Raw genomic sequence first — 27,114 nt, forward strand, 5'->3', positions numbered from 1 at the left:
TCTCATGCGTTATTCGCTTTGCCATAGGGTCGCATTGATGGCGATTTTAATGGCTTTGTCTGTGGCACTTCCACGGGGTTCCTTTTGGCCGGGGTCACCGGATTTCGGTGTGCGGGTCGGGTCAAATGCTACGTCGAGAGCAATGCTATAAGAAGTCTCGCTAGGCAGACAGTGGCGCATACAAAAAAAAAATGCGAATACTGTGGATAAATCAATGTTTGGTTATTACCGATTACGATTATTTCGGTCACAACCAGGGCAATTACTTGACAAAAAGTATACTAAGCGATTGATGCGGTTGGTTGGCTTCCCAAAGAAAGACTATTGATGAACTAAAAGGGGCAGGCATTAAAGAAGTTATTTATTATGTTTAGTCTCTAGGATGGTATTTTCGAATTACATTGACACTCCAATTTAATGGTACTCTCTGTGAACTGATGTTGAACGTATCCAATTAAAATTGTTATGCACTATTTTGCGTTAGCTACAAAACAAGGAAACTATGCTAGATAAATTGCTAAAGGATGCTCCCTTTATCTTTGGATAAATATGCATACTGCAAAGTTGGTAATCAAGTGCAAATACTTTGACAATCACATTGTTAGTCACGCACCCGCCCCGCTAAGAGTTTTTCCATTTACCAGCTAACGCCCCTGACCCCACCACCACTTTTCCACCCCCCCCTGTTCACCGCGATCCCCACTGCGAACTTGAAGCTTTAGCGTTGTGTCCAAAACTATTTGAGCGTCAAAAGTTTGCCTCAAATTACCGTCGCGCTACATAATTCAAGCAAACTTTGCCCGCCTCTCAACTGAAGCTAGAATGCAGATGCAGATGCAGATGCTAAAGCCAAAAGCTGAACCTTCAGCCGCCAGATGAACACTCAGAGAAATTAAAACATATCCTTTTGTTGAGGTGTAATGTCGTTATTACATCCTTAATGGCTTGTTTATACTTCAGCGGAGTAAACTAGCAGAAGTTTATTCCTTGAAATTATATTAAATATTTGTAGCTTGTCGAGCTTTAGCTTAAATTGTTTTATACACGCAAATAGGTTCTTATCGCTAAGGAAATATTAGCATTATGACCTCTCAAGATAACTGAGTAGGTTCAATCAAAGTAATAACATATATATATAAACTAAACCATACTAACACAATTGCCGAAATAGCTCAGTTGGGAGAGCGTTAGACTGAAGATCTAAAGGTCCCCGGTTCAATCCCGGGTTTCGGCAATCCATTTTTTAATTATTTTATTTTGGCAAGTATATTTTCCATATCGAAATCTATTTCTCTTTATGGAAATAAATGCCTTACCAGGCAATATTATAATAAACATCGTTAAATGTTATTTCAACACCAATTTCATTTAATTATATTTGTAAATTGCGGCCTTTTGCATTCTTTTTTTTCCAGTGGCAGCACATATTTTTTGCATACATTTTGCGGAGTCGCATTCGCTGGCTGATTAGCGCGACAGCCGGCAGTTGAGTTGGTTCAGTTTGCTCAGTTCGCTCAGTTTGTCAGCCGGTTTGGCGGCAGGGCGCCAACTTTCAGCTAAACGTGCCCACGCGGGGCCAAATGAAAAGTTTTCAATAAGCTAAACACTTCAAGCTGCCAGACAGAAGTATTTCAGACTGAAAGACAAAAAGACAGAGCGACACTTCGACTTTAGACGCTAATGAATTCGAGCGTGGCGCATAAAAATGCAGCACAGTTTTTTGGCCAAAAAAAAAAGAAAAAAGTAGAGACAGCCAGGCAGACAGACAGAGAGCTAGCTGCAACTGGAAACTATGCATTTAATTGATTTCGAGTGTGCCTTAAGAAAATAGAACGAGTCCTTTTAGGATGTTCAAATGGTTCAAGGCAAATGCACACACACAAACACACAGACCCACACGACACACTCAAACGAATGAGATCGTTGAGCGTCTTATGAAAATGTTTGCCTGACATGTGAGCTCCGGCAAACTATTTCGTGCTGCTCCCGCCAACCCAAATTGTTATGTGAGCTTAACTTAATTAGAAAAGGCTATAAAAACCCAAGTGGCATGTCCTGGAACGATAGAACAAGAGCTATTTAGATTTTATTACTTATTTCATTCCATAGGCTAATGATTGAGTTGAGCAAATGAATGGCAAAGGATATGAGCAGGAAACGATAAAAGAACTAAAACCACAAGAAAATAGTGGAATTTCGTTGAATAAAAAATCAATTCACTATCCACTTTAAATAGGCGAATATTTTAGTCAAGTACTCGGATTCAATGGGCATCAGCTCTGGAAGCTCATTCACATTGTCTAACTTCAATCCATTTCATCGGCGCCACGCAATTGCATCTCATTGGTTGCTATGCAAATAGCCATGCATTTAAATTAATCATACGCACTGTGTGCACGTCTGTGTTTGTGCAAAATAGGTACCGGTTAACGGCAGCCATGATTGTGTACGTTAAGTTAAGGTTGTGCATGTGCAATTTGCAAGATTGCTTTGCCTGTGAAAACGGATGATCTGCATTCAATATCCCGAGGAGCCATCAAAAGGCAACGCTCAAGTGCCCAAGCACAGAGAGAAAATCTGTGACCTTTGTAACGAAAGTTATAAGCAACAACAAAATCTATATATGAAACATACATCATAATTAAATAAGAACGTTTTCGAAAGGGCTTAACTTAAGTGAAAACTGAATTTTAATATTAGACTAACCACAGCCATTAGTCCTTTTCTCCTGTGCACAGTGTTTGTAAGTTGGAAAAAATAAGTTTAAGAAATCGCTTGATACGCACACACATGCAAGTGGCGCCCTTACCTTAATTTATGTGCACACTTTCAGTTTGAGCAGCACTGAAAATGTGTAAATGTGTCCCGCTTTCGAAATGTGCGTGTGTGTGTGCCTGTGTTTGTGTTTTTGCTGGTGTTTGTGTAGGTATATAAATCAGCCCGGGAAGAGGAAGTGCTTAGCTTAGCTTAGCTAAGCAAACTAGTTCCAGTCCGGCACACAACACCAACAATCGGAATCAAACTGAAACAAGCAAGTTTTCTAGCCCGCAGCCAGCAATATTGGTTGAAGCAAACAGTGACCGACACTGTGAGAAAAAAAGCAGCGATCTCTGCATAAATACTATTTATGATCTTTATAGGTAGCATATAGTAAGTATCATATAACATCGAAGCATGAGTTACAAGTTTTTAGTGTCTTTTTAGTGTTTAATTAATCAATAAGTAGTTATAATTATTATCGTGAGTGTACGCCTTGTCACATTTCGTTAGCCGTTTATAATGGCCAACATTTGTGTCAGTTCTTCTATAAATTCACGTTTAATACGCATTCATAATTATGAAGTGGGTATTCATGGCAAGCCAGCGGCCATTTTGGCATTTCGATAAATGGCCCCACCTATTTATGGGGATAATTAAAAAGGAGGATTTTCGCCGAGGCATTTAATTCCGGGCTTCGTTTTCATTTCTCCATCTTCTCTCCTTGCCATTTTCGTGCAGTGTTTTTTGGGGTGCAAGGGGTTAAGCGGGAAGATAATCCAGAGACAAGACCCAGATCAGGCTATCTGCCATCCACTTAGGAACCTACCCACCCCCCCTTGGCACTTCTTGGCCCGCTTTTCTTCGCTTTTAGCTGGTTTTCTTGGGGAGGAGTGGGGAGGAAACGGCAGCAGTCGCCTTAACAAGCAGCTGGGCCTGACAACTGTTTGTTGCCCGATATTATTTCCAGCAGTTTTAGTCGCTTGTCGTGTGCAGGGCTATTACCATTAGTTGTTGCTGTTCTTGCTGCCACTTGACACTAAACGAAAATGAAACTGAAAATTGTTTGGACGAGCCGCAGGCGGCGACAGCCGTAAAACACAAGTAAACACGAAAGGAAAGACGATTGGCCAGACTAAGCCGAAACCTGAATGTCCTTCAAGGACGAGACTCATGAGGATTTGGTATGGTCGTGGGCCATAATCATAATAATGTACCCGTGCCCCGAAAAACAACTCAGACTTTGCGACACATAATTATAATTTTTAATTATAATTTGGCTTATAATTTGGATTATGTTCTCTGGGGGTTTCGAAAACAAAAGTGCACACAAAAGCCAATTGATGAAGGTAAACAACAAATAAGTTTTCCTGCATTTTTTTTAAAGGGGTCTATATATGATACGTACCAAAAAAAAAAAGGAGTTTTACCGCTAGGTAAACACGCCGTAACCATTAAAAGTTCAACCTTTTGTTGTTTAGTTTTCATGGGAGACCAACGAAAAGGATAACTCCATCTTGCTTTTTAATAAATTAACTATCAGACTTTTTTTCCAGTCTTTGTATATTGGGTTTCATAAGATGAACGCATTTTAACGACTTCAGTGACTTAAATTAAAAAGACAGGGCAATTCATCGAAATAAAACAACGTATAAAAGTCAAATTAATTTATTAAACAATCAAGTTCAATGAAAACTTTGAGCTGCATCATTTGTACATTGCCTCCCGGATGGAGTTCAGTTTTAATGTGTAAAATAGTATGATCCCCGTTGTTTTTCCCCCGAGTCCTGCCACAGTGCATATGCTCCGTTGTCCTGGGAAAATTGTTGTGGCAAGGCAGTTGGGGAATGTTTACAGTTTCGCAGCCACTTGAAAAAGTTCTCCACTGCTACTCCCCTGACATTTCGGCGACCGCCCCTTTTTCTCTCATGGCTTTTACTTGGCCAGGTTATTTATAGCTGTGGCTCGTTTGTTGTACGTATTTTTTAATAAGTTGTTTTTGCCTGTCGCTCGGTTTATATTTTGCATAAATTATGTCAGCCAGCCACCCACTCAACCCACTCCCGATTTCTCCCACTTTCTACCGCTTTCTCGCAGCGACAACACTTTAAAGTTTTAATGGCTCTCTGCCTAGGTTTCAGTGTATGTGCATGTTTGTTTGTTTGCCTGCTTGTGTTTTATTAATGAGCTGCGCCAAATTAAGTTTAATATGTGTGAGTTATCTGTGTGTTTGTTTACCAGTTTGCATATTTAAATGTTGCACGTTGTCTGTCCCTTTCGCTCCTTAAGCCCCTCTTCCTTCTATACACGCAAAACAATAGTTGTCGTATATAAATCAAACATTCATACGAGGTGCAATGTGACCTTGTCTCAAATTGAGTACCATGGTGTGACCATCCAGCATGCAGATATGTATACCTGTAACTTACTGTGTATAGAGTGGCGCCAATTTCCAATGACATTTTCCCACCGTGTAGCATCTGTCATCTCTCTCCTTCTGCCACTGTCCATCTCTGTTTGACATTTATCATTTATAATTGTTTTGACTATGGCAAAGGGACTTCCGAGTCCGAGAATCTGTGACCGAAAACAGGCGGGTGGCGGTGGGAGAGGGCGGGGCGTGGGTGGTGGGTGATGGGTTAAAGGGATTCATGTAACGGTTTTCTTTGTGCATGCATATATTTTGACATTTTGACATGCATTAAATCAGTCAAGCGTAAGCCACTTTGAGCTCCTTCTTTGACTCTGCGGTGCACGCTCAGCTGCTCTAGTCCCGTCCCTTTCCTTTGAACTCGTTCCCTCTTGCTCTACCGCATAAGAGTCCTCTCTATCGCACACACACTCTCTATCCGTTCATCCATCCATCTATCCATCTCCATCTTCATCTGGGTCTTTTCGGGACGCCAAGTTTTGGTGGCAAGGCAAAAACCGCTGCCATGTATTTAAATGCGCACTTAAATTTTGAATGCAACTTGATAGTTTTGAGTGCCACTGAATGACACGATATTGCACACATATATAGGTATATATCCTATATACTATTAACGATGTCGAACTGCCGGAGGGTCATTCACACAAGTAATGGCAACCGGCGGCAAGGATTACGCTCCACTTTATTCGACTTCAATCTTATGGAGCTCGATCCGGTTTGATTTGCCCCCATCTTATCCACCTTGCACTTTTGACTTCGGTTTGTGGTGAATGCAAAGGAAATTTGTGCCCACAGCGACATATTTTGATTGTGGCATTAAGCAATAGTACATCTACTTAACTTGGCGATGATTTGTTATGCATTTTAAGTGATTTTGCTTAAATGCGTTACCATGGCCTTCGGTCACACTGCTGTCACGCATCTCTCGCTTTAAATTAGCTGACTTTAACCTTGGCTTAGAATTGGTATCAGAAATCTTTGAATGTATCATAAACAAAACACTTAAATTTATGATTAGGTTTGGCACAAGCATTTCAAGGCCAGTCTAGCTGGATAGATAAAAATCCCAATCCTTGTAATTTACGTTTTGAGAATTGATCTCCTATTTCCTTGCTTTATCTGGCCTTTGGCTCCAAAGATTTAGCATCTATATCTGCAGATCTTGTGCTCCTGGACACTCCCCATCCATCGCGACCAGAAATTTATGGCCCCTCCCGACAGACGCAGAGATTTGGCGCTGGGAGCAACAAACAGTTTACGGAAATTTATGTGGCCAGAAATTTGCACATGTTAATTGCTACAAAGCAGGGGATGGCTGCCTGAATGGGTGGAATGGGTGCACTTCCATTGCCACTGCCACTGCTAGCACGACACCAACGGTAGCCAAGGCCGATAGCCGCCGTTGACGCCGAAAATGCTGCGAGTCCAGAATTTATGGATAAATTATCGAATTTATTTATTTTCGCCTCGTTGGTGTACGTTTCTCGGTTGTGTTTACTTTCAGATTTCTTATAAATTTAGCTGCAACAATTTTTCATAATTTTGCCGCTGGCATAAATCAGCGATGGCGAAGACGGACGGACGTGGCAGAGTGGGGCACAACCATGTTTCTAGTCATTTGTTTTGGGCAACAGTTTTGCAGTCACCGCACGCAGGCGAAAGCGACACAGTTTTCCATCTGCCTGCCCCTATCCCCCCTTTCCTTTTAGCCCCTAGCTTTTATTATTTTTTCCTGCCAACAAAAGCAGGCAGGGACCCAGAAGAAAATGTGGCCACTAGGCGGGGCGGGGTGCGGCGTGTGCGGGTGATTTTAGGGGGTGGCGCTTGGGGTCCACTTGGAAAAAAAAAACAAAATCAAAACGGGAACACTTAATTTTTAAGTGCAGGAGTTGAAGTATTAATATTTTTAGCTGATGCTTTCAATTTATAAAGATTAAACCAATCCTTTTTTGTCTCTAACCAACTAGGTCATACTAATGAAAAATATAAAGCTAAAGCAGTAGTTACTCCTTGGCAGGCATGGTCACACTGCTCATCAAATACGGAAATGCAGCGAATAGATGCATTCATTCTCCAGCTTTTCTTGCAGTGTGCAGTCTGAGCGTTAGCGAGAATGAGCGACGATGTCTGGCACAATTACGCCAGCAACAACAAGTGCAACAACGGGCAGCATCCTCAGCAGTACAAAAACAACAATAAGGCATAACGAATAACGCAAACCCCCGACGGTCGTCGTTCCCGTTGTCGGTTATTACCGTTACTCTTTAGCGTCTTTAATTAAGGCGTGGGCAGCGGGCGAGGCAAAAATTTTAATTTGTTTGTAATTAATACGCCGAGGTTTTGGTCGCCTAGGCGATGAATGCATTGCAATGTATATTGGTAAGAGTGGCCGACAATAAAACAGTCGCACCGTACGGAATGTGATACTCGAATGAATTAACTGCCGACACTTAAATGGCCCAAAATTAACTATGCAATCGTTTCGATTCAGTTTTCCTTTAATTGACTGTAATCACATTCGTTTTCAACGATTGCAGTGTCCATAGTTAATAGTTTATAGTTTATAATTTTCTAGCACTTTTAATTTAATTTATATATAATAAACTCTCCACTCACCTGATGCTGGCCTCTAAAATGCTTACGAATTGCCAACTGTTGCCAACGCTTATCCCCACTTTTGATGGGCGGGATCACAATAAGGATAATCACAACAATCGCTCGACCAGTTCAGTTAGTGCCACAATCCACGATTAACGGTATGCGATCTGAGCCGTTATAAATATCTAACGGCATTATGTAGCACACGATATATTTTCGAGAGGAAACCGCTAACAATGTTGTTGTTGTCGCTTCTGCTGCTGCTGCTGCCTATTTTGGCCATCGGGCAAAAACTGGCGGCGACGCCGCGTGCACGTGGTTTTGGCCTCTGTTTGGGCCATGGCTAAAACTGGGTCCTTCACGCAAGCGGGCGATTGAACTGGCTGGCTTACGCACGGACTTGTTTAACTTCGGCACTCAGAAGCACTTGCAAAAAACAAAAACAAACAGCGTAGTTAACAACACAGTCGGCGCAGCGAACTACGCCAATTGGCTGGATATAATAACTGTTAAACGTTTCGCGAGTCGTATCTCCAAGTTCTCTTTGTTTTATGGCGCCCTTTCATCCGCGGATCAACCGTAAAGCTTCGAATTTGGTAAACAACTAAGCCGTGCTGGCGCGCAGTGTGACCAGCTCTCATTCGGGCGACGGTATTTCCGTGCCAGTGTTACCCCTGCTAGCAAGCCATGGCCTATCGGTGCGTGTCCCGGCTAAGCGCCTAGCTGCACTACCGCATGGTATGTTCGAAACGCGATCTCATGGCCGCACTAAAACGCGATTTACTTCAACTCGCGTTTCATTTTTACCCCATTGTTGTTGGTTTCGTTGTTGTTGTTGTTGTGCATATATCAATTAATGGTGCGCGAGGCAAAATAATAATCAGTCAGTGGACAAGCCCGCCCAACGCCAGAGCCCCTGCCCCAGACCGCCAAACGCCGCAAAGGATTTACCGGCAGCGCAGCGGCAACCATGAACTTCCCACTGGCGAGCGTCAACAAGGATACGCTGCGGGCAGCCTGCAAGAAATGTGGCTACGCCGGTCACCTGACCTACCAATGCCGCAATTTTCTCAAGGTAAGCGCACCAATCGCATAGACCGCATGTTTACGTTGTTTTTATCCGCCGCTATCCGCTATCCGGAACAGGTTGACCCCAACAAGGAGATCCTTCTGGATGTGGAGAGCACCAGCTCGGACTCGGAGCTTGACTACCTCACGCCGCTCACCGAACTGAGAGCCCAGGAGCTGAAGGGTGGCGCTGAGGTGCCGCCGCCACCGGAGCCAGCGATGCTTCCCGCGGCAGGCAACCGGGACAGGAGCAAGGACAAGAGCCGCGACAGGCTCAAAGCGAAGAAGCGGGAAAGCGAGAGGGGAAGAGAAAGGGTGAAGGAGAAAGACAAGGAAAGGGAGAAGGGTAGCCGGAGCAAGGACAAGAAGCGTAGCCACTCCAAGCGCAGCCACAAGCTGACCGAGAAGGCCAAGGACAAGAAGTCGGTGCGGCATAAGAAGCATGTCAAGAAGAGGAGCCGGAAGCACAAAAAGACCACCACCACCAACAACAGCAGCAGCAACAGCAGCAGCGAGCTGGCCAAAACCAAAACAGGCAAGCGACCGAGCAGCGGCAGCACCAACAAGAAGTCAAAACGACGACGATCATCCTCCACCTCCAGCTCGGATTCGTCGTCATCGTCGTCGTCCTCCTCCTCCTCAGCAACCAGCAGCTCATCGTCGTCATCGAGCGATGATTCGAGTGATGACTCCTCCACGTCGAGCGATTCGTCCGAATCCGATTCCAGCGACAACGAGGAGTCCAGCACCAGTGAATCGGATGAGTACGGGCGCAAGAAGAAGCGGCAGGGCAAGTACAAGCGCAAGTCCACGGACACGGCCATGCTGCGGCGCAAGAAGACCAAGGCGAAGCGGAAGCGACACCGTGCCGGGGGATCCGGTGCTCCGACCGCCGGCAGCAGCTACCTGAGCAGCCTCAGCGACAGCAGCACCTACTGAGAAAGAAACAAGGATCAGCTGGACCAGCCAGAGAATCTAGATGTGGATCTGAATCTGGATCAGCATCAGGATGGATACACAGCTGCCTCCCAAAGCACTCGCTCCGCAAACTAGCTCGCTTTCCATTTTAGCCGTATAAGCGTAAAGGAGTAGGACCGCCAGCCCGTCCTTTCCGCTCCTCACTTCCACAAAGAGACTGCCAGTTCCACTTCCAGCTCCAGGCCCCAAACAACTTCCCCATGAACTCTTCCCCCGGATTATGAGACGCAAACACTGGACCGTAGACTTGTCCCTATACCTTAAATTTCAGCACCGATGTGCTGCAGATACAACAAATTAGTTTGTACAAGAGGAAGTCGATGTTTTTCATAATAGAGAGCAAAGCAATGGTTGCTATTAATTATAATCTTCCGCAACACATTTTATATCTCACATTTAGTAATAAGAGTTGTAATAGATTAGAAAATCGCATTGTAAATGAGCCCAATAACATGGCAATCTAATGACTTAAAGATAGCTAATAGTGTCTGGCTTGTATTTGTGGATATGTTACGCGACCTAACAAACAATTTAATACACTTTTCGATAGTAATACCGAACATACATATGAACGCCTACGTTAGGTGCTATAAGCGACCCGAGCTGGAGCTGGAGTCGCCCGACTTCTGAAAGATTCGCAGCGCTTCCTGCAGTGCGGAAATGTGTCGCTGCATTTTGGCAATTTGCCGGGAAGACGTCTCGCAATTGCGACAATCGGCAGGGGAAGCAGCTGTGGTGAAGTCGGAATTATGCTGCTGGCTGGCCAACAGCAGCTGGGCATTCTGCGCCTTGAGCTCGCCATTCTGGACCAGTAGCTCCTCGCAAAGGGCGCACGCCGAGCAGCGCAGATCCTCCAGCGCCTGTTCGCGCGCCTTGAGGTTGCGCATTAGCGCTCGATTCTCCCGCTTGAAGTTAAGCAGCTTCTGCTCCAGCTCCAGCATCTCGTCCTCGCTGTCGCGTTCTAGCAGCGGATCACTGGGCTTCTCGGGCACGACACTCGTCTGGCCGCCCATGCGATTCATGGCCTTCAGAATGGCGTCCATCTTGTGCTCCATCAGCGCACCCGAGGCACGCTGTTCGTCCAGATATTTGTCAAGTGTCGTCACAGCCAGCGGGGAATCGCTGCTCGGTGGAGCAGTGGCCACCGCCAGGGAGCTGGAACTGAGTTTCCTATGATCATTTGACGAGCCTATGGGTCGCGGCAATGGCGTTACTATCACATCTTCGTTGGAAGGTGTCCCTGTTTCCCGTTCGGGTTCCTCATCGTCCGCCTTCTCCAGCGTTGGCAGCGTCACGCGGGAACGTGGTTGCGGCTGTGGCGGATTATGCGTCGTTTTTGTGACCGATGCTTTAGTCCGGGTCTTGGATAAATCCTCGCGCGAAGGCGATGCCGAGCTGGAGGATGAGATCTCGCTGAGATAGTGTTCCACTGGCAGTTTGTTTTTGACCATAAACGTTACGAATTCCTTCTCATCCGGTTCCTTGTCGAATCGCAGGCTCCAGAAGCGCTGCTCGTCATCGTAGAACTGTAGATAGGACTCGCGCAGTATCACCTTGCCGCCACGCGGTGTCAACTGCAGCGTGGTCAGCACCTGGCTCTTACTCCGGTAGACAATCAGCTTGGTGGCCTCCATCTCACCCAGAATCGAGAGGGCCAGGCCAACGCGTCCCACGTTCTCGCTGCTCTGATAGGCATGCACCACCTTGGCAATGGCCGTGTTCCATGCGGCAGGCGGTGAATCACCCGACTCCTGGGTGCTACTCCTGGTCATGGCCTGCGATTTCTTGGATCTGCCTGGCTGATAGCGCAAACTGGATGATTCGTTCGCCAGCGGACGATCGTCGTCCTCGAAGATCTGGCGCAAGTTGCGAGGACCCGATTCACTGGAGTTCATATATTTATATGTATATACAACTTGGCACATCCGAATCCCGTCCAGAAACAGACTCACCTTCGCAGCTTGTCGAAGAAGTCCTGATAGGACTGATCGTTGCCGATTTCCATGCCTATTTTTTCAGTCGCATCGAAAATGTTTAAATACATTAACTATTGTTCAGTTTGTTTTGACTGAAACAGCAAGTGTGACCAAGCGCCAAAACGGTGAAAACTTGTTTTCACCGCTAAATCGCTTTTAGGAAAATTATAAAATATTATAGCTAAATATAAATTCAAAATTTTTAAGCAAAAAAAAACATAAAATAAAGATATTTATACATATATATGTATAATATTGTCCACTATAATATAATATATATTCTAATTTTTAACGGCCGTTTCAATATAATTAATTTAATATAGTAAAACCAAATTTAACTTACTTCTTCATACGAAACTATGTTTTTTAAAAGTAGTTTGTGCCTAAAAGTTTGAAAAATCAATCATAACTTAAACAAACACTTTAACTTTATAGTCACGACCTGCTAATTTGACTGCTTATCACTTTCCTGAATCTATGTTTTTGTTTTTATTTCGATTCCAATTTCACCACCAGCGAAATGGTAATAAATATTTTCGGCCACTTGATTCGACATTTGTATTATTGGCGGTTGACCTCCTGGTCACGATGTGTTTTCCACTCCAAATCGCGAATGGAAAAACTGGCGGGTTGGCCCCTGCTATCAACCCAAATGATTGTTGTCAGTGGGCTGAGATTTCGAGAGAATTAAGATCTAGATGCTAGATCTTGATCTCTGCTCTCGGCAGATGCTTCCAGCATCGGAGAAGAAGTTGCTACACTACGTATACGCACCCACACCCAAGGTTCGTCTTGCTGAATTCGCTGGATTCGTATTTCACAATACACATTAGTCCGCCAACCTTACCAAGGCCATTCCAAGAATCAGCAGCAGCACACTGCAAAAAAAAAGGGGAGTTCTTGCAGATTAACAATGAAATTAATTAGGCAATAAGTCATATACATATATGTATTATTTCTTAAATATCTTGTCTTAAAGCTGGATACGATTTTTCGACCCACCAAATGGCAGTCTTAAGTTATTATTCTTATTCGAAATTTCGTTCTGTGCCGCCAACGACGCAGTTGCTCTCGATCTTGATGCCTTGATAAGCGGGAGAGCGCATCATTTACCACTTGTTCAAGTGCGTTCATCGGCGAAATTGCGGCGATAAGCTGCGATCCGGAGCGCTATAAAGTGGCCAGCAGCCCGGCAAGCGTTTCAGTCCGATCTTGGCCAGCCACCGAGAGACAGCCCATAAACACCAACTCCCATTACCGACACAGCACCAAACAGTAACACCCATTCCACCTGGCACAGTGGATTAGACAGCAGAAGGCGATAAGGCAGTCGTAAACACAGAGATCTGGTTACGTAAACAGGGAACAAAGACCATGGAGGTACCACCGCCACTTGTACTCAAGCGACCGCTCTATGTGCCCAGCAAGACGCTGATGGGGCCCGGACCCTCCAACTGCTCCCATCGCGTCCTGGAGGCCATGAGCAATCCGGTGCTGGGTCACATGCATCCCGAGTGCCTGCAGGTACATATCTTCTTATTACTACAAAAGTGCAAGCAAGATTCAGATCAATAATCGAATTGTATCGAAAAGTTGAGCCCGAATCCCTATACTCATGGGCCGCACTGTACCTTATCTGAACGAAGTGAAACATTGAGATACATTTGCTGAGCTGGGTCAGAGATCTGTGGGCTAGCAGTCGAGTGAAGCCCGCACATCTCTTATACTTTATAGCAATCTAATATTACTGGTCCTTGACATGTTTGTATATTAATCTCTGGTATATCTGCAGATCATGGACGAGGTGAAGGAGGGCATCAAGTACATCTTCCAGACCCTAAACGATGCCACCATGTGCATCAGCGGTGCCGGCCACTCGGGCATGGAGGCCGCTCTGTGCAATCTGATCGAGGATGGCGATGTGGTGCTCATGGGCATCACGGGCGTCTGGGGTCATCGGGCCGGGGATATGGCCCGTCGCTATGGCGCCGAAGTTCACTACGTGGAGGCGAGTTTCGGCCGGGCACTCTCGCACGAGGAGATCACATTCGCCTTCGAGGCGCATCGCCCCAAGGTGTTCTTCATTGCCCAGGGTGACTCCTCCACCGGCATTATCCAGCAGAATATCCGTGAGCTGGGCGAACTGTGCCGCAAGTACGATTGCTTCCTCATCGTCGACACGGTGGCTTCGCTCGGCGGCACCGAGTTCCTCATGGACGAGTGGAAGGTGGATGTGGCGTACACGGGTTCGCAAAAAACCCTTGGCGGTCCCGCCGGTCTTACGCCCATTTCGTTCAGCAAGCGTGCTTTAACACGCATCCGCAAGCGAAAGACCAAGCCGAAGGTTTACTACTTCGACATCCTGCTGATTGGTCAGTACTGGGGTTGCTATGGCACTCCCCGGATCTATCACCACACCATATCCTCCACCCTGCTCTACGGATTGCGTGAGGCACTGGCCCACTTTTGCGCCGTCGGCCTGAAGGCGGTGGTGCGTCGCCACCAGGAGTGCTCCAAGCGTCTGCAGCTGGGCATCGAGGAGCTGGGTCTGGAGATGTTCGTGTCGCGCGAGGACGAGCGTCTGTCCACGGTGAACACGATTAAGGTGCCCTTCGGCGTCGACTGGAAAAAGGTGGCCGAGTACGCCATGCGCAAGTGAGTATTGTAGTACTGGACTCGAATCCTCATTAGAGATCCGTATTGAATCCTTTCTTTTTTGCAGGTACAGCGTTGAGGTTAGCGGCGGTCTGGGTCCCACGGTGGAGCACGTCTTCCGTATCGGCTTGATGGGCGAGAACGCCACCGTAGAGCGCGTGGACATGGTGCTCAGCATCCTGAACGAGGCCATCCAGAGCAGCAAGCTGGGGATCAAGACGGATCTCTCGAAAATCTAACAAATCGTTGCCCTGCTCCTATCACTAGTTATAAAATAAAAACAAATATGGAAAACTAAATGTACTTTATGTCTTTTGATTGCTTAAGTGTTTGAAACATATGGCATGCCATCTAGAGAGGAATGGGACAAAGAAGCGGAAGTTGGCCAAATTCAAGATAGAACAGTTCTCATCCCACTGGCACAACTTCCCGATCCAATTGCTGGGCTATTGGCGGAAAACAAAGTGCGTGATGGGCATGGATACATCTCAGATTTATTAAATCCAAGCCGACGCCAAATCATCGACTCATCCAAAAGCACTCTCACAGGCACTTAGATTTAAAAAAAAAAAAAACAAAAAAAATTGTACACTTAAAAGTTTATTAGTTATCAAATTCAGTGAGCATGGCCCAACTAATTTCATCCATGTGTACTTAAAAGTCTCCACCATCGGACCGGACCGGCTTCAGATTGAATTAACCCTGCTTCTGGGCAAGCTCGCGTGCCTTGGCGCGCTCCAGCTTGGAGATGCGGGCCAGACTCTTGGAGCCAAGGATGCCACCGCCCCAGTGGCGACGGATCTCCTCGTGGCGCTCGTTGAAGTTGGTCTTCACAGCCTCCAGGACCTTGCCGAAGTTGGCCTTGTCGTTGTTATCGACGGTGGTCAGGGCGAGGGTGGTGCAGGTCTTGCGGCGCACCAGGCGACCCAGACGAGCCTTGCCCTTCACAATGCAGTAGGGCACGCCCATCTTGCGGCAGAGGGCGGGCAGGAAGAGCACCAGCTGGAATGGAAATGAACGCGTTAATCAATTGTCGGCTAGGAAAACCACGTGGTTGTGCGATTGCGCATGGATGCCATCAAGTTGCCCTCAATTCTTAAAATGTAAACTTTATCTTTGGTTTAGCTGCTCTTTAACTAATCCAAAGATTAAGCAATCCTCTTATCAAAGAACTAAGGCGTCAGGAGTCAAATTTCTACATGGAAGCGACCGACTTCGCCGGAGCAGGATGACCTGTCAGCCGCCAGAAGCGAGAAGCCTTGAGTTGAAGAAATTGTTTCATCATCGCAAAGTGATTGGGAACCATGGGTAATTGCAAGTTGGCGAGGCACGAGTGGATGTGCAAGCTTTCAGAACTAAACTCACCTCCAGAGGATCAACATCGTGGGCAATGACCACCAGTTGGGCCTTCTTCTGCTCGATCAGCTTGGTGACCGTGTTGGTACCGGCGGACACATAGCTGGGCTTCTTCTTGGGCTCCACATCCTTGCCCTTGGCCTTAGCCTCGGCGATCTTCTTCAGGCGCAGCTTCTTGGCCAGCGGCGACTCGGGGCGGTACTTCTCCAGCAGCTTGAACAGCTTCACGGCGGTGGTCTTGTCCAGAGTCTGGCTGAACTGGTGGATTGGTGGTGGGACCTTCAGGCGCTTCTGGAGCACAGCCTTTTGACGCTGCACCCGGATGTATTTGGGCCAGCGAACGAAACGGGACAGATCGCGCTTGGGCTGCACATTCTGGCCTGCAAAGTGAGAGAATATATATTATATCAAATTGAGCAAATATGTTAGGAATTCCGCTGGAATATTCATATATACATATATGTATGTATATATATGTGCACTTACCGATTCCGAAGTTCTTGGTACGCTTCTCGAACAGCTGGTTAACAACCTTCTTGACCACGGGCTTCTTGACAGCCAGAGGAGCGGGAGCCACCTTCTTGGTCACTGGCTTCTTCTTTGGCCTGGGCTGTAATCGCAATGAAACACTCATTAGGTTAATTATAGTTAACAACAAATGTATGCCGATAACTCACCTTCTTGACAACCATTTTCAAGCGGTTTTAAAGTTTGCTACCGAAATAAGCAGTTGCTAAAACAGAATCACCACATTAATACGTTTTAAACTTTGGTAAAGTTAATAAGAAAACACGCAAAACTTCAGCGACCAGCAAAACACGTGCATGAAATATTTAAGTATGAAAAAAAAACCATGTTGCTTGCGTGTGTGTGTGTGTGCGTGATAAATGGGTGTAAACAACACACGTTTTTCGCAGATTTTCTGAATAAATATACTTCGTTTTCATTAAATTGAAGTAATATTACTTTCATTTTTGTAATTTTAAAGTTTTTAGGTTTCTTTATCAACACTTCAACACTCACACACACATACACCTGCCCCAACTTATGCACAAAAACATGCCGCAACGCACATTTTTGTTCAAATGCGTTGGAATTTGGCAATTTCACTACAAAAAAAAAGGTTTTTGGAGTACATTATGTACCTCACGTGTTGTTTACACTTTGTTCTTTCAAGTGGCACATTTTGATACGGCTTTGGTAGCCCACAGAAAAAAAAATTATACAAAAAATATGGTTTTGCACACATTTTCGCCGGCCGCGTAGTTTTTGGGTGAATTTCTGGAATTGTGGGCTTTACCTGTGATAAGCACGACCACGAACGTATCGAAATACTCGCTGCAAGTAAATAAAAGATTGGTTTTTAGCACAAAATTCAGGACTGCTAGCTAGGCACATGCACTCACCGGAAACGTGGAACGAAAAAGAAAGGAAGTGGCAGTTCCAGTGTTGGAAATCGAGTAGATTCGAGGTGACCGTTCCACATTTGCACCGAAAAGACAAAAGAGACTGCGAATACCGACTTACCGAGGTGTGAAGCCGTGCTTATTCTTAGCAGAGACTCACTCCAATTATTTTTTTAAATATTAAGGTACATCAGACATGTTAAAAAACAATGTTATTTAAGCGGAAGTTTTTCGAATAGGCCAGCGCTTGAAAATGAGCCAAGGCGTCGCTCAGGATTCCATTCGTTTACTTAAAAAATAATATTTGTAGCATTCCATCTTATCTAGGACACACACCATAAATGTGATCGTTACAGCAAAGACATGCTCCAATTACGAATTTTTTAAAAGTGACCAAGTTGAGATACCAAAAATGAGAAAAAAGAAATACTAAATAGAAGGATGGAGACAGTGCTGGAAGTCGCGTCGCTTAAACCTACCAAACTATACGAAAAATATTGAAATTAGTATTAATCACATTTCAAGTTCTTATTTTTTTTTTTTTCATTTCAATATAGAATTGTATTACATTTATAAATTGATTAATAAACTAACTAAACATTTATATTTAAGTGCAAGGAAAGAAAATAAAAAAAACATTAAGCATTCAGCTAGATCTAGCTAGAAACCAGCCATCCCTGAAACTACCGAATCCAACTGGTGGCTGCATAATATGCATATGCAGTGCGGTATTTTCACCCGGCCTTATTTAGCCATTTTCCGCTGTTGTCTCTCATTAAATCGCTGTCCAAAAAAAAATTTCTCGCCTGCGCTTGCGCTAAATGCTAGAAAAACCGTTTTAACCATCAAACGCGAATTCTTGAGCCGCGCCTAAACGAAACCGAGTGACTTGAGAACCAGAACGAAAACTCCGGGAAAATGGAAGCCAGCGAAAATCAGGGCTAACTAACGCAGGCAGCGGGGCCACCATTTTTAATTTCTTTGTTTATTTTGTGCCCATCTTCGCGAGCGAGCGAGACAGCGCGACAGCAACAGCCAGAGAGAGCGAGAGAGAGAGTGAGTGAGTGAGAGCGATCGACTGAAGAGAGCGCAGGAGGAGTTGGATATGGAAATGGGCATGGATATGGCAATGGGCTCACTCCAGGGATAACGGATCAAGTGCAAGCAATGGCCAGCAGCGCCGGAAGTGCGGCATCCGGATCCGTTGTTCCCGGTGGCGGAGGTAGCGCCGCCTCCAGTTGTGCCACCATGGCCCTGTCCACCGCCGGATCCGGTGGACCGCCCGTGAACCACGCCCATGCCGTCTGCGTGTGGGAGTTCGAGTCGCGCGGCAAGTGGCTGCCCTATTCGCCGGCGGTGTCGCAGCACCTGGAACGCGCCCACGCCAAGAAACTGACGCGCGTCATGCTGAGCGATGCGGATCCCAGCCTGGAGCAGTACTACGTCAACGTGCGCACCATGACCCAGGAATCGGAGGCGGAAACGGCCGGCTCCGGCCTGCTGACCATCGGCGTTCGGCGCATGTTCTACGCACCCAGCTCGCCGGCGGGCAAGGGAACCAAGTGGGAGTGGTCGGGCGGCAGTGCCGATAGCAACAACGACTGGCGGCCGTACAACATGCACGTCCAGTGCATCATCGAGGACGCCTGGGCGAGGGTGAGTGTCGTGCAGGACCGAACATTTCCCCATTGGCAGTCTAGTTGGAATTTTGAGTTGCTCAAGAATTTTTTATCAGAAGAATATATGGGTAATCTTTAAAGAGTGTGGTTTTACCTCTGATGCTAAAGAATTCGCGACGGATGCACAAGTCTGTGAAGTGTCCATAGATAGTTAAATAGTACATATTGTCCAAGTTCCACAGTTCACATCTCAGCCAAAAAACGTAGTATATCGAAAAAGTGCACATTTTTGAATTTCTGATGCTCAGACAAATAAATGTGCATTTAAGTTTTCTAACTAAAATCAAATTAATTTTTTTTTCAAAATTTCCATTTTTGCAACATCAAAATTGGACAAAAAAATTCAAAAAAATTTGATTTCTTACTTTTGTAAAAGTTTGAATACAGAAACTTTCTGCCTTGAAAATAAAGACTAGAAAAATCATTCGCACTTAAATCGCTGTAGTTTTTGATGAATTATGGTAATATGATCAAATTTTAGGGGCCATATAAGTTTATCTTTTAGATGTCATTCTTCCTGCACTAAAATTCCAATTGCAACTGCATATTCTAGCTTCAAACATAGATTTTAACTTAACTTATTCCTACTTCCTTGCAGGGTGAACAAACCTTGGACCTGTGCAACACCCACATCGGCCTGCCCTACACCATTAACTTTTGCAATCTCACCCAGCTGCGCCAACCTAGCGGACCCATGCGCAGCATCCGTCGTACCCAGCAGGCGCCGTATCCCTTGGTGAAGCTAACGCCGCAGCAGGCCAACCAACTCAAGTCCAATTCCGCCAGCGTGAGCAGCCAGTACAACACTCTGCCCAAACTGGGCGACACCAAGAGCCTGCACAGAGTGCCCATGACCCGGCAGCAGCACCCACTGCCCACCAGCCATCAAGTGCAGCAGCAGCAGCAGCAGCATCAGCACCAGCATCAGCAACAGCATCAACAGCAGCAACATCATCACCAGCATCAGCAACAGCAGCAACACCAGATGCAGCACCATCAGATCCATCATCAGACGGCGCCCAGGAAGCCGCCCAAGAAGCACAGCGAGATCTCCACCACCAATCTACGTCAGATACTCAACAACCTAAACATCTTCAGCAGCAGCACCAAGCACCAATCGAACATGACGACGGCGGCCAGTGCCAGTTCGTCCTCGTCATCGGCCTCGCTGCACCATGCCAACCATCTGTCGCATGCCCACTTCTCGCACGCCAAGAACTTGCTGACTGCCTCGATGAACAGTCATCATAGTCGCTGCTCGGAGGGATCCCTGCAGTCGCAAAGGAGCAGCCGGATGGGCTCGCATCGCTCGAGATCGCGGACGCGGACCTCGGACACGGACACGAACAGTGTGAAATCGCATCGGCGGAGACCCAGTGTGGACACCGTGTCCACTTACCTCAGCCACGAGAGCAAGGAGAGCCTGCGCAGCAGGAACTTCGCCATTTCGGTCAATGACCTGCTGGACTGCTCGCTTGGCAGCGACGAGGTTTTTGTGCCCTCGCTGCCGCCATCGTCGCTGGGCGAAAGGGCGCCGGTGCCGCCGCCATTGCCACTGCATCCGCAACAGCAACAGCAGCAGCAACAACAGCAGCAACAGCTGCAGATGCAACAGCAGCAACAGGCGCAGCAGCAGCAATCAATCGCCGGTTCGATTGTGGGCGTGGACCCGGCCAGCGATATGATATCGCGTTTTGTCAAGGTGGTGGAGCCACCACTGTGGCCCAATGCCCAGCCCTGTCCCATGTGCATGGAGGAGCTGGTGCACTCCGCCCAGAATCCGGCCATATCGCTGAGTCGCTGCCAGCATCTCATGCATTTGCAGTGCCTCAATGGGATGATCATCGCCCAGCAAAACGAAATGAACAAGGTGAGCAGACGAAAGCGATGTCAATTAGAAAGAGTAAGAGTTAATAAAATGCCATTCCCCTAGAACCTCTTCATCGAGTGCCCTGTTTGCGGCATCGTTTACGGCGAGAAGGTGGGCAATCAGCCCATTGGCAGCATGTCGTGGAGCATTATCAGCAAGAATCTGCCAGGACACGAGGGTCAGAACACCATACAGATTGTCTACGAGTAAGTGTGAATGTGCCTGTGGCCACTGAGCAATCACTTATAATCATGCTTTTCTTTTGCATGGCAGCATTGCATCGGGCCTGCAGACGGAGGAGCATCCTCATCCGGGTCGTGCCTTCTTCGCCGTGGGATTCCCGCGGATCTGCTACTTGCCGGACTGCCCGCTGGGGCGAAAGGTGCTGCGCTTCCTCAAGATCGCCTTCGATCGTCGGCTGCTATTCTCGATCGGACGATCGGTGACCACCGGACGCGAGGATGTGGTGATCTGGAACAGTGTGGATCACAAGACGCAGTTCAATATGTTTCCGGACCCCACCTATCTGCAGCGAACCATGCAGCAGCTGGTGCACCTGGGCGTGACGGATTAAGGATTAGGTCCCTGTCCCCAGTAGAACCACCAACCAATCAACCACCCACCCACCGAAGTCCCCTCGATCATTCTCTTCCATTCGTCGTTAAGTTACTTTCTACATAATCTCAGTGTGTGTGCAATCCTCGTTTACTATGATATATTTTTTTTATAGATATATTGTAATAGCGTTCGAGCTGCTCGAACCCTAAACAACAGCAAACCACAATTGCAATTGTAGCTTCCTTTCCGCTCTTCCAATTCGTATTTGTACACACTTACCCAATAAGTTGGCGTACATCATATGTATTAGCTAGTTAGTTAGTTAGTTGTAGCTGTAGTTCCCAAGAGAATCTTGACCCAAGACACCTACTAGTATTAGGCATTATCCTGATTCTTGATTCCTTATTCGATTCAAGCCAAGCCAAGCCACGCCATTCGAGTGTAAGCTGTGCCAAAATCGTAGCGCTCCCGTTTATAGAATATGTATATTGTTGATATAGCTAGCTATAACCATTGCCCATCTCTCCATCTCTCTCGGTTTCGAATTCGTCTCTATCATCAGATCCATGTGGATTTTCTTTATATATCGCTATAGGATTAATAGTATTTTGAGAGAGGACTGGAGATGGGTAAATTCGATAGACTTGTCTCACTTGTCTTGGCCATTTAATCTCTTTCATTCAGCGAATTTGATGTGATTTTAATTTGAATTATTCATTATTAAACGGAGCATTTAGGAAGCATAGTTGTAACTCAGCCAGATATTCCATTACGCATACGCATATACATACATAAACATATTTTAACATAACCCATAACCATACGACATAACAATAATTTTTTTTTATCGAATCCCTTGCATACATTTGATGAATTGTTGCTTTCATATTGATATCATCGAGCATCGAACGAACTATCGTATACATCGCCAATATATAGCCTATATAGCATATAGTATGTAGAGATCGTACGGACAGCTAGCGGCTCCCGTCCGCTCCACCATATTTGATATGATATGATATGATTTTACTAAGTTGTATTTAGCACTGATTAGTTATTAGAGTTCATTGCGAATATTCCACAACAAATTCCACACCATTTATGTATGCATATTACGCATACATAATACAGTACATTTATATATAGTTCAAATAAAGTAACTTCATTCATGTTCAAATTAAGTTTTTCTTTTGGCACTTATTCACTCATGTTTTAGGGAAATCTTTCTTCTGGGACTTTTTCACTTATGTATGTTCAAATGAAATCTTTCTTTTGGGACTTATTCACTTATCTTTAAAGGAAATCTTTTTTATTTGGGATTTTTTAACTTATATTTAAATAAAATCTTTCTTATGGGACTTTTTCATTTGTGTTCAACTGAAACCTTTCTTCAGGAACTTTTACATGCACATTCTAATGAAATCTTTTCTTTAGGCTTTTTATGTTATATTATTCACTCAATTGTGCCATGCTGCTTGTAAACTAATTACCAGCACAAGCTTTAATTCCAATTAGGTGCTCTATGGCATTGTTGCCAGTTTCTTACCAATGCGGTGCAATTCAAATCAATCAGTTGACATTTTTGGGACTTCCAAGGTTTAGTTGTTTTCAGTTTTCGGTTTTCGTTTTCAGTCTACGCCGCCGTGAATCACTTAAAATAAATTAATAAAAGACAAAAAATCAGATGCATTTTTTTTTTTTGTCATTGTGCAGTGCATCGGAGTGGATTGAGTGCGTGATGTTGGAAATGTTGGTGATGTTGGCGATGCTGGTGAAGTTGCTCCGGGCCATTTAAGGCGCAGCGGCAACAAGTTGAAGACGTGTTGTCGTTGTCGCCGTGTCGCCTCTTCAACTGCCTACGTGCTGACGTCAGGCAGGCGCAAGGACAGTGTCCAAAAGTGGCCAATATAACCTGGCCCAGAGCGGCTTTCACTGCTCCTCCAAGGGCGGACATCATTCGGTCGCAGCTGTTCCTGTTGCAAGGCGTTAGTTTGGCATTAGCAGCATTTGGCCAAATCTACGATGTGAAAGGATCCAGCAGCAACTGAAAATTTGTAGATTTCTCTGGCTTTGGGCGTGTTCCATGACAATGGGCGTGTATTTTGGTATCTTGGGAACTTGAAATATTATTAAATAGATATAACTCTCTTTCCAGCTTGAGCACTTCGGTAGCCTAAAAATAGATGCCTCTCCTGCTGATGCGGCTGTTTTCCTTGTGCCAGTTGCATAAGCAAATGTTTTCCTAGAATTTACAGCATTTCATGCGATCTTTATGCGATTTTATGCGACTGACAATGATCGCTGATCGTTGACATTCAACACACGCAACACGACAACGCGACAGACAGAGAGCGATATATGCGAAGCGTGCGCCGTGGAAAGAGAGAGGTGACAACAAGTGCGTATTGATGATGAGATCGCTAATAAGGTGGTTTTGGCCAAAATAAAAAAGCCTGCTCCACTGACCCTGTGACATTCGCCTTTTTGTTTAATTTTTTTTTTTTTGTCCTCAGCCTCGTCCTGACCATTTTCATTTTTTGTGACAGACACTAGCGATAAGGCCATTCGAACTGGTCCTCTTTTCCAGTTCTACATCTACAATATCCGTCTAGAGGAAAACGCCTTTAATCCTCATTCTAACATCAGATATTTCAACTGATATATATGGTACACACACAGATATGATAGTAAAAGAGCTATTATATTGGCTTATAACCCAAAACCCATTTAAGTTTTAAGTTGCACCAATGCCAATTGTATAACATGATAAAAAAAAATTCCCATTCGCACGAGAAATTCGTATTGGATTGCCATGGCAAAGTCTCATAAGAAAAATATGCAAAGGGTTTGGCAGGCATTGACTTTGTTCCTGTTTATGTTCTTGTCTTTTTCTTTGTGTTCTTGTTCCTGTCTTTCCACTATACTCGCATATACCCCTCCCATTTGCACACCCAGTGGTCATTAGTCATGCAGATGAGCTGGGATTATCAAGTTCTGTCGCTCTCTCGCTCGCTCTCACTTTCCTTATCGCTCAGGATCAGCTGACGCTGAGAGATATGTATGTTGCATGCACTCGCAAAAATAGTTAACACGCAGTGCAGCTCAGGAAATGGAGACTTCCGACCTGAAGGCAACTTCTTTGTTTTTTCAATACCCACTCGTATCCCAAATTTCATATCAATCAGATGGTGTTTATATAATCACAGCTAGTATCAAGGTAAGATGATCTACAATTCGCGTATCTAGAACGCCACAAAGTATGCTATGCTCGCTGCAAGCCACATGAAGTAGTCTCACTTTCAGAGTTCTCACGCCCTTTTCTCTGGACATATGTATGTACATATACTTCCTAGTTGTGGTCATGTTTTTCCCCGAGTGTAGAGAGCGTTGCAGTGGCAGTGGCGTCGACGCCGGCGTTTTGGGCGGCCGAGAGAGCCCGCGCCTAAATGCGGCAACAACAGCGGCTTGCAATCAGTCAAGAGCCTCCGCTCGTGCCAACCGCATCATTCGCCACGCCCCTCAGCCCTCCGCCTCCTTTGGCTTGCCGCACAAACCCTACTTCAAAACTCACTCGCTGTTGCATTCGAAAAATAGAGAAAAAAACGTTTTTTAAAGTGTTTACGCGTTTCATTTTTTTTGACTGTTTTGTTGCAGGACACTGCACTTCGTGTTTTGTTTTTTGGTGAAATAATTAGTATTTGTTTTAAGTTGAAACCCGACTCCTTCGAGTTATTAGTCGCGTGTGACAGCAGCAACATCCAGCAAACAAACCGCAAATCAATCAAACAATCGGCAGAGTTGAAATAAAACAAAAAAAAGGCAGCGCCCGCGTTTTTAACCGCGCGCAAGTCGCTGGCAACTTTTCGCCGGAAAGGCAGCCGCAACTTGATCTTTCCGTAAATTAAACTATTTACTGTTTAAATATTTGCCAAGTACACAAAAATACATACGTTGCTGCGCGTTGTTGCGTCGTCTAAAGTTACAAAAGCCTTCGAGTCGACGTCTTTCTCTGATAATAAGCTCAAAAAACAGCAGCAGCAACAGGTGGGTACAATTGCACAGGTACTACAGATATGTAAGCTATATATACATATATATCTAATCATATATATATTGGGCGGAAGATTGACTACAATGTTGGGGGAGGAATTCTAACAGTTTTGCGGTGATTTCTGCGGTTTTCCTGCTGCCTGGCGCCACCTAGCGGCGATTACTATGCTCATGGGGGCACTGATTAAAAAAGGGTTTATAGTTTAAACGTATTAAACAATATTAAAAAGAAACTCTAAGATGTTTCGTTTATTTTTTGTGCAATACAGTAACATGCATCATGTATTTTATTGCCTTGCTTTGAATTTGCCTATTTTACGCGTATGCTTATTTTACTCGCCATAAATCTTGACCTACAAAAAAAATAAAAAAAACGGAGTGATTTTCGATAATAAAACGGTTTTTAATTGGCCAACAGGAAAATATGACGGTTTCGTTTCGCCGTTTTGGTAATTCATGAATTTTATGCGATCGCCGATCGGCGATTCTTAGGGCATTGGCCACACGCCAACCCACGCGATTTGTATAAGATACGGATTGTGTTCCAAAAAAAAAGATGTATCTTATGGTCCGACGGACATGGCTTTATTGGTCCACTGTTGTGATGGATGACCCATAAATGCGCTAAATGTCTGACGTCTGAATGCTTTGATTTGTGTTGTATCTAAATAGTTATCGTAAATGGGAAGGATTAGGATTATAGATTAAAATAGACAAGCCAATCACTGTGTTGTTTGAAATCCAACTATATTATTATACAAATTTCGTATTGTGTGCACCCACTGTATCAATCAGTTAAATTCTTTGAGACATATTTGAGTCGTAGGTGACTAACTTGACCAGACTTTTCTACCTGACCCATCCACAAAGCGCAACTCCCGCGATCCCCACCTAAAACCCAATCGCAAGGTGCTCTCTTTCGAACTGGCTCAGTTTTCAAGTTCAATTGCTCGACTCAATGTTGGGCTCTGTTTGCCCAATTGTGGTTTTGAACTTGTTTGGCTTTTGCCCGAGCTTTTTCCCGGCAATGCCGCCCCCGGCCCCGCCCCCCTCAAATGGATTGCCAGTTGACCGAGCCCGTTGATGCTAACCAAAAGCGAAGCCAAAATGTTGTGGCCGTGCTAATCAAGCTTGCAACTCGAGTGCACAGCTAGAAAATAAGTGGAATATACTTTTTGAAATATTTCAAATGAAATTTTTATATTTTCTCATTCTTAGTTATTTACGATGAGCTGGAATTTGATAAGAAAGTTATCGATATATTACTATTGGGTTTAAGAAAAATCATCAGTTTTGCTGCGTGCATTGATGGATGCACTTGACTGTGTTTATCGTTTTTTAGTTTCGTTTCTAGTTTTGTGTTTTTTTATGTATATGTATATGTGCAGCTGCTGTCCATGTTTGAAGTTGGCCATTTACGGGGAAATGTCACAACGCATTGGGGTGTGGGGATCTGACCGATTCTGGGCTATTCTATGCGATTCCGATTACGATTACGATTCCCATTCCGATTCTGGCTCGCCTCGTCCACAGTGCCCATAACACTACTGATCATGATCGATGGCAACTGATATTGCTCGGTTATTTTGCGTAGCCCCGGGCAGCAGCGACAAATTATAAACATCAAATAAATCAACATGAGAAATGTGCAGCGAAATAATTGCATCATCAGACAAAACGAGCAATCTCACTGGCCACCCTCTATGGAATTAATCTGAACTCTAAGCTATAC

The 27,114-nt window shown here is 45.1% G+C and overlaps 7 protein-coding genes and 1 non-coding gene across 18 annotated transcripts in view; 5 read left to right on the forward strand and 3 right to left on the reverse strand.

Annotated features, from left to right (window-relative positions):
- Nucleotides 1-8,377, reverse strand: part of LOC6612267 — a 56,267-nt gene extending 47,890 nt beyond the window's left edge. The window contains exon 1 of the mRNA XM_002036741.2: nucleotides 7,805-8,377. The gene's annotated coding sequence lies outside the window, so the exon portion shown is untranslated. The remainder of the gene's footprint in view (nucleotides 1-7,804) is intronic.
- Trnaf-gaa lies at nucleotides 1,162-1,234 on the forward strand. The gene has a single exon. It is a non-coding gene; the product is annotated as a tRNA-Phe (tRNA).
- A 154-nt stretch (nucleotides 8,378-8,531) lies between the features above and the next one.
- LOC6612264 (osteocalcin 2) lies at nucleotides 8,532-10,309 on the forward strand. The gene is made up of 2 exons (XM_002036739.2): nucleotides 8,532-8,861; nucleotides 8,933-10,309. The coding sequence occupies exons 1-2, from the start codon at nucleotides 8,757-8,759 to the stop codon at nucleotides 9,791-9,793; spliced, it is 966 nt and encodes a 321-aa protein (XP_002036775.1). The 5' UTR covers nucleotides 8,532-8,756; the 3' UTR covers nucleotides 9,794-10,309.
- LOC6612263 lies at nucleotides 10,301-11,923 on the reverse strand. Its single transcript, XM_032724448.1, has 2 exons — nucleotides 11,785-11,923; nucleotides 10,301-11,716 (listed from the first exon to the last, which is right to left on the reverse strand). Exons 1-2 carry the CDS (start codon nucleotides 11,874-11,876, stop codon nucleotides 10,420-10,422), a joined length of 1,389 nt encoding a protein of 462 aa, XP_032580339.1. The 5' UTR covers nucleotides 11,877-11,923; the 3' UTR covers nucleotides 10,301-10,419.
- Nucleotides 11,924-12,971: 1,048 nt separating this feature from the next.
- LOC6612262 (serine--pyruvate aminotransferase, mitochondrial) lies at nucleotides 12,972-14,762 on the forward strand. Its single transcript, XM_002036737.2, has 3 exons — nucleotides 12,972-13,332; nucleotides 13,601-14,463; nucleotides 14,531-14,762. Exons 1-3 carry the CDS (start codon nucleotides 13,183-13,185, stop codon nucleotides 14,700-14,702), a joined length of 1,185 nt encoding a protein of 394 aa, XP_002036773.2. The 5' UTR covers nucleotides 12,972-13,182; the 3' UTR covers nucleotides 14,703-14,762.
- Nucleotides 14,763-15,045: 283 nt separating this feature from the next.
- LOC6612260 (60S ribosomal protein L7a) lies at nucleotides 15,046-17,276 on the reverse strand. The gene is made up of 6 exons (XM_002036736.2): nucleotides 17,226-17,276; nucleotides 17,120-17,157; nucleotides 16,497-16,552; nucleotides 16,306-16,429; nucleotides 15,829-16,199; nucleotides 15,046-15,465 (listed from the first exon to the last, which is right to left on the reverse strand). The coding sequence occupies exons 3-6, from the start codon at nucleotides 16,509-16,511 to the stop codon at nucleotides 15,160-15,162; spliced, it is 816 nt and encodes a 271-aa protein (XP_002036772.2). The 5' UTR covers nucleotides 16,512-16,552; nucleotides 17,120-17,157; nucleotides 17,226-17,276; the 3' UTR covers nucleotides 15,046-15,159.
- A 1,116-nt stretch (nucleotides 17,277-18,392) lies between these two features.
- Nucleotides 18,393-22,513, forward strand: LOC6612259 (protein deltex). The gene is made up of 4 exons (XM_002036735.2): nucleotides 18,393-18,881; nucleotides 19,503-20,774; nucleotides 20,838-20,980; nucleotides 21,048-22,513. Exons 1-4 carry the CDS (start codon nucleotides 18,393-18,395, stop codon nucleotides 21,346-21,348), a joined length of 2,205 nt encoding a protein of 734 aa, XP_002036771.1. The 3' UTR covers nucleotides 21,349-22,513.
- A 2,675-nt stretch (nucleotides 22,514-25,188) lies between these two features.
- The window catches only part of LOC6612256 (uncharacterized protein DDB_G0284459), a 39,176-nt gene continuing 37,250 nt past the window's right edge, over nucleotides 25,189-27,114 (forward strand). For 2 of the 11 annotated variants that reach the window (XM_032724277.1, XM_032724278.1), the window contains exon 1: nucleotides 25,273-25,376. The gene's annotated coding sequence lies outside the window, so the exon portion shown is untranslated. Of the gene's footprint in view, nucleotides 25,377-27,114 lie in introns of all 11 variants that reach the window. The other 9 variants (XM_032724281.1, XM_032724282.1, XM_032724283.1 and 6 more) reach the window with 7 other exon arrangements.

This window comes from Drosophila sechellia, chromosome X, assembly GCF_004382195.2.
Source record: "Drosophila sechellia strain sech25 chromosome X, ASM438219v1, whole genome shotgun sequence".
NCBI lineage: Eukaryota > Metazoa > Arthropoda > Insecta > Diptera > Drosophilidae > Drosophila > Drosophila sechellia.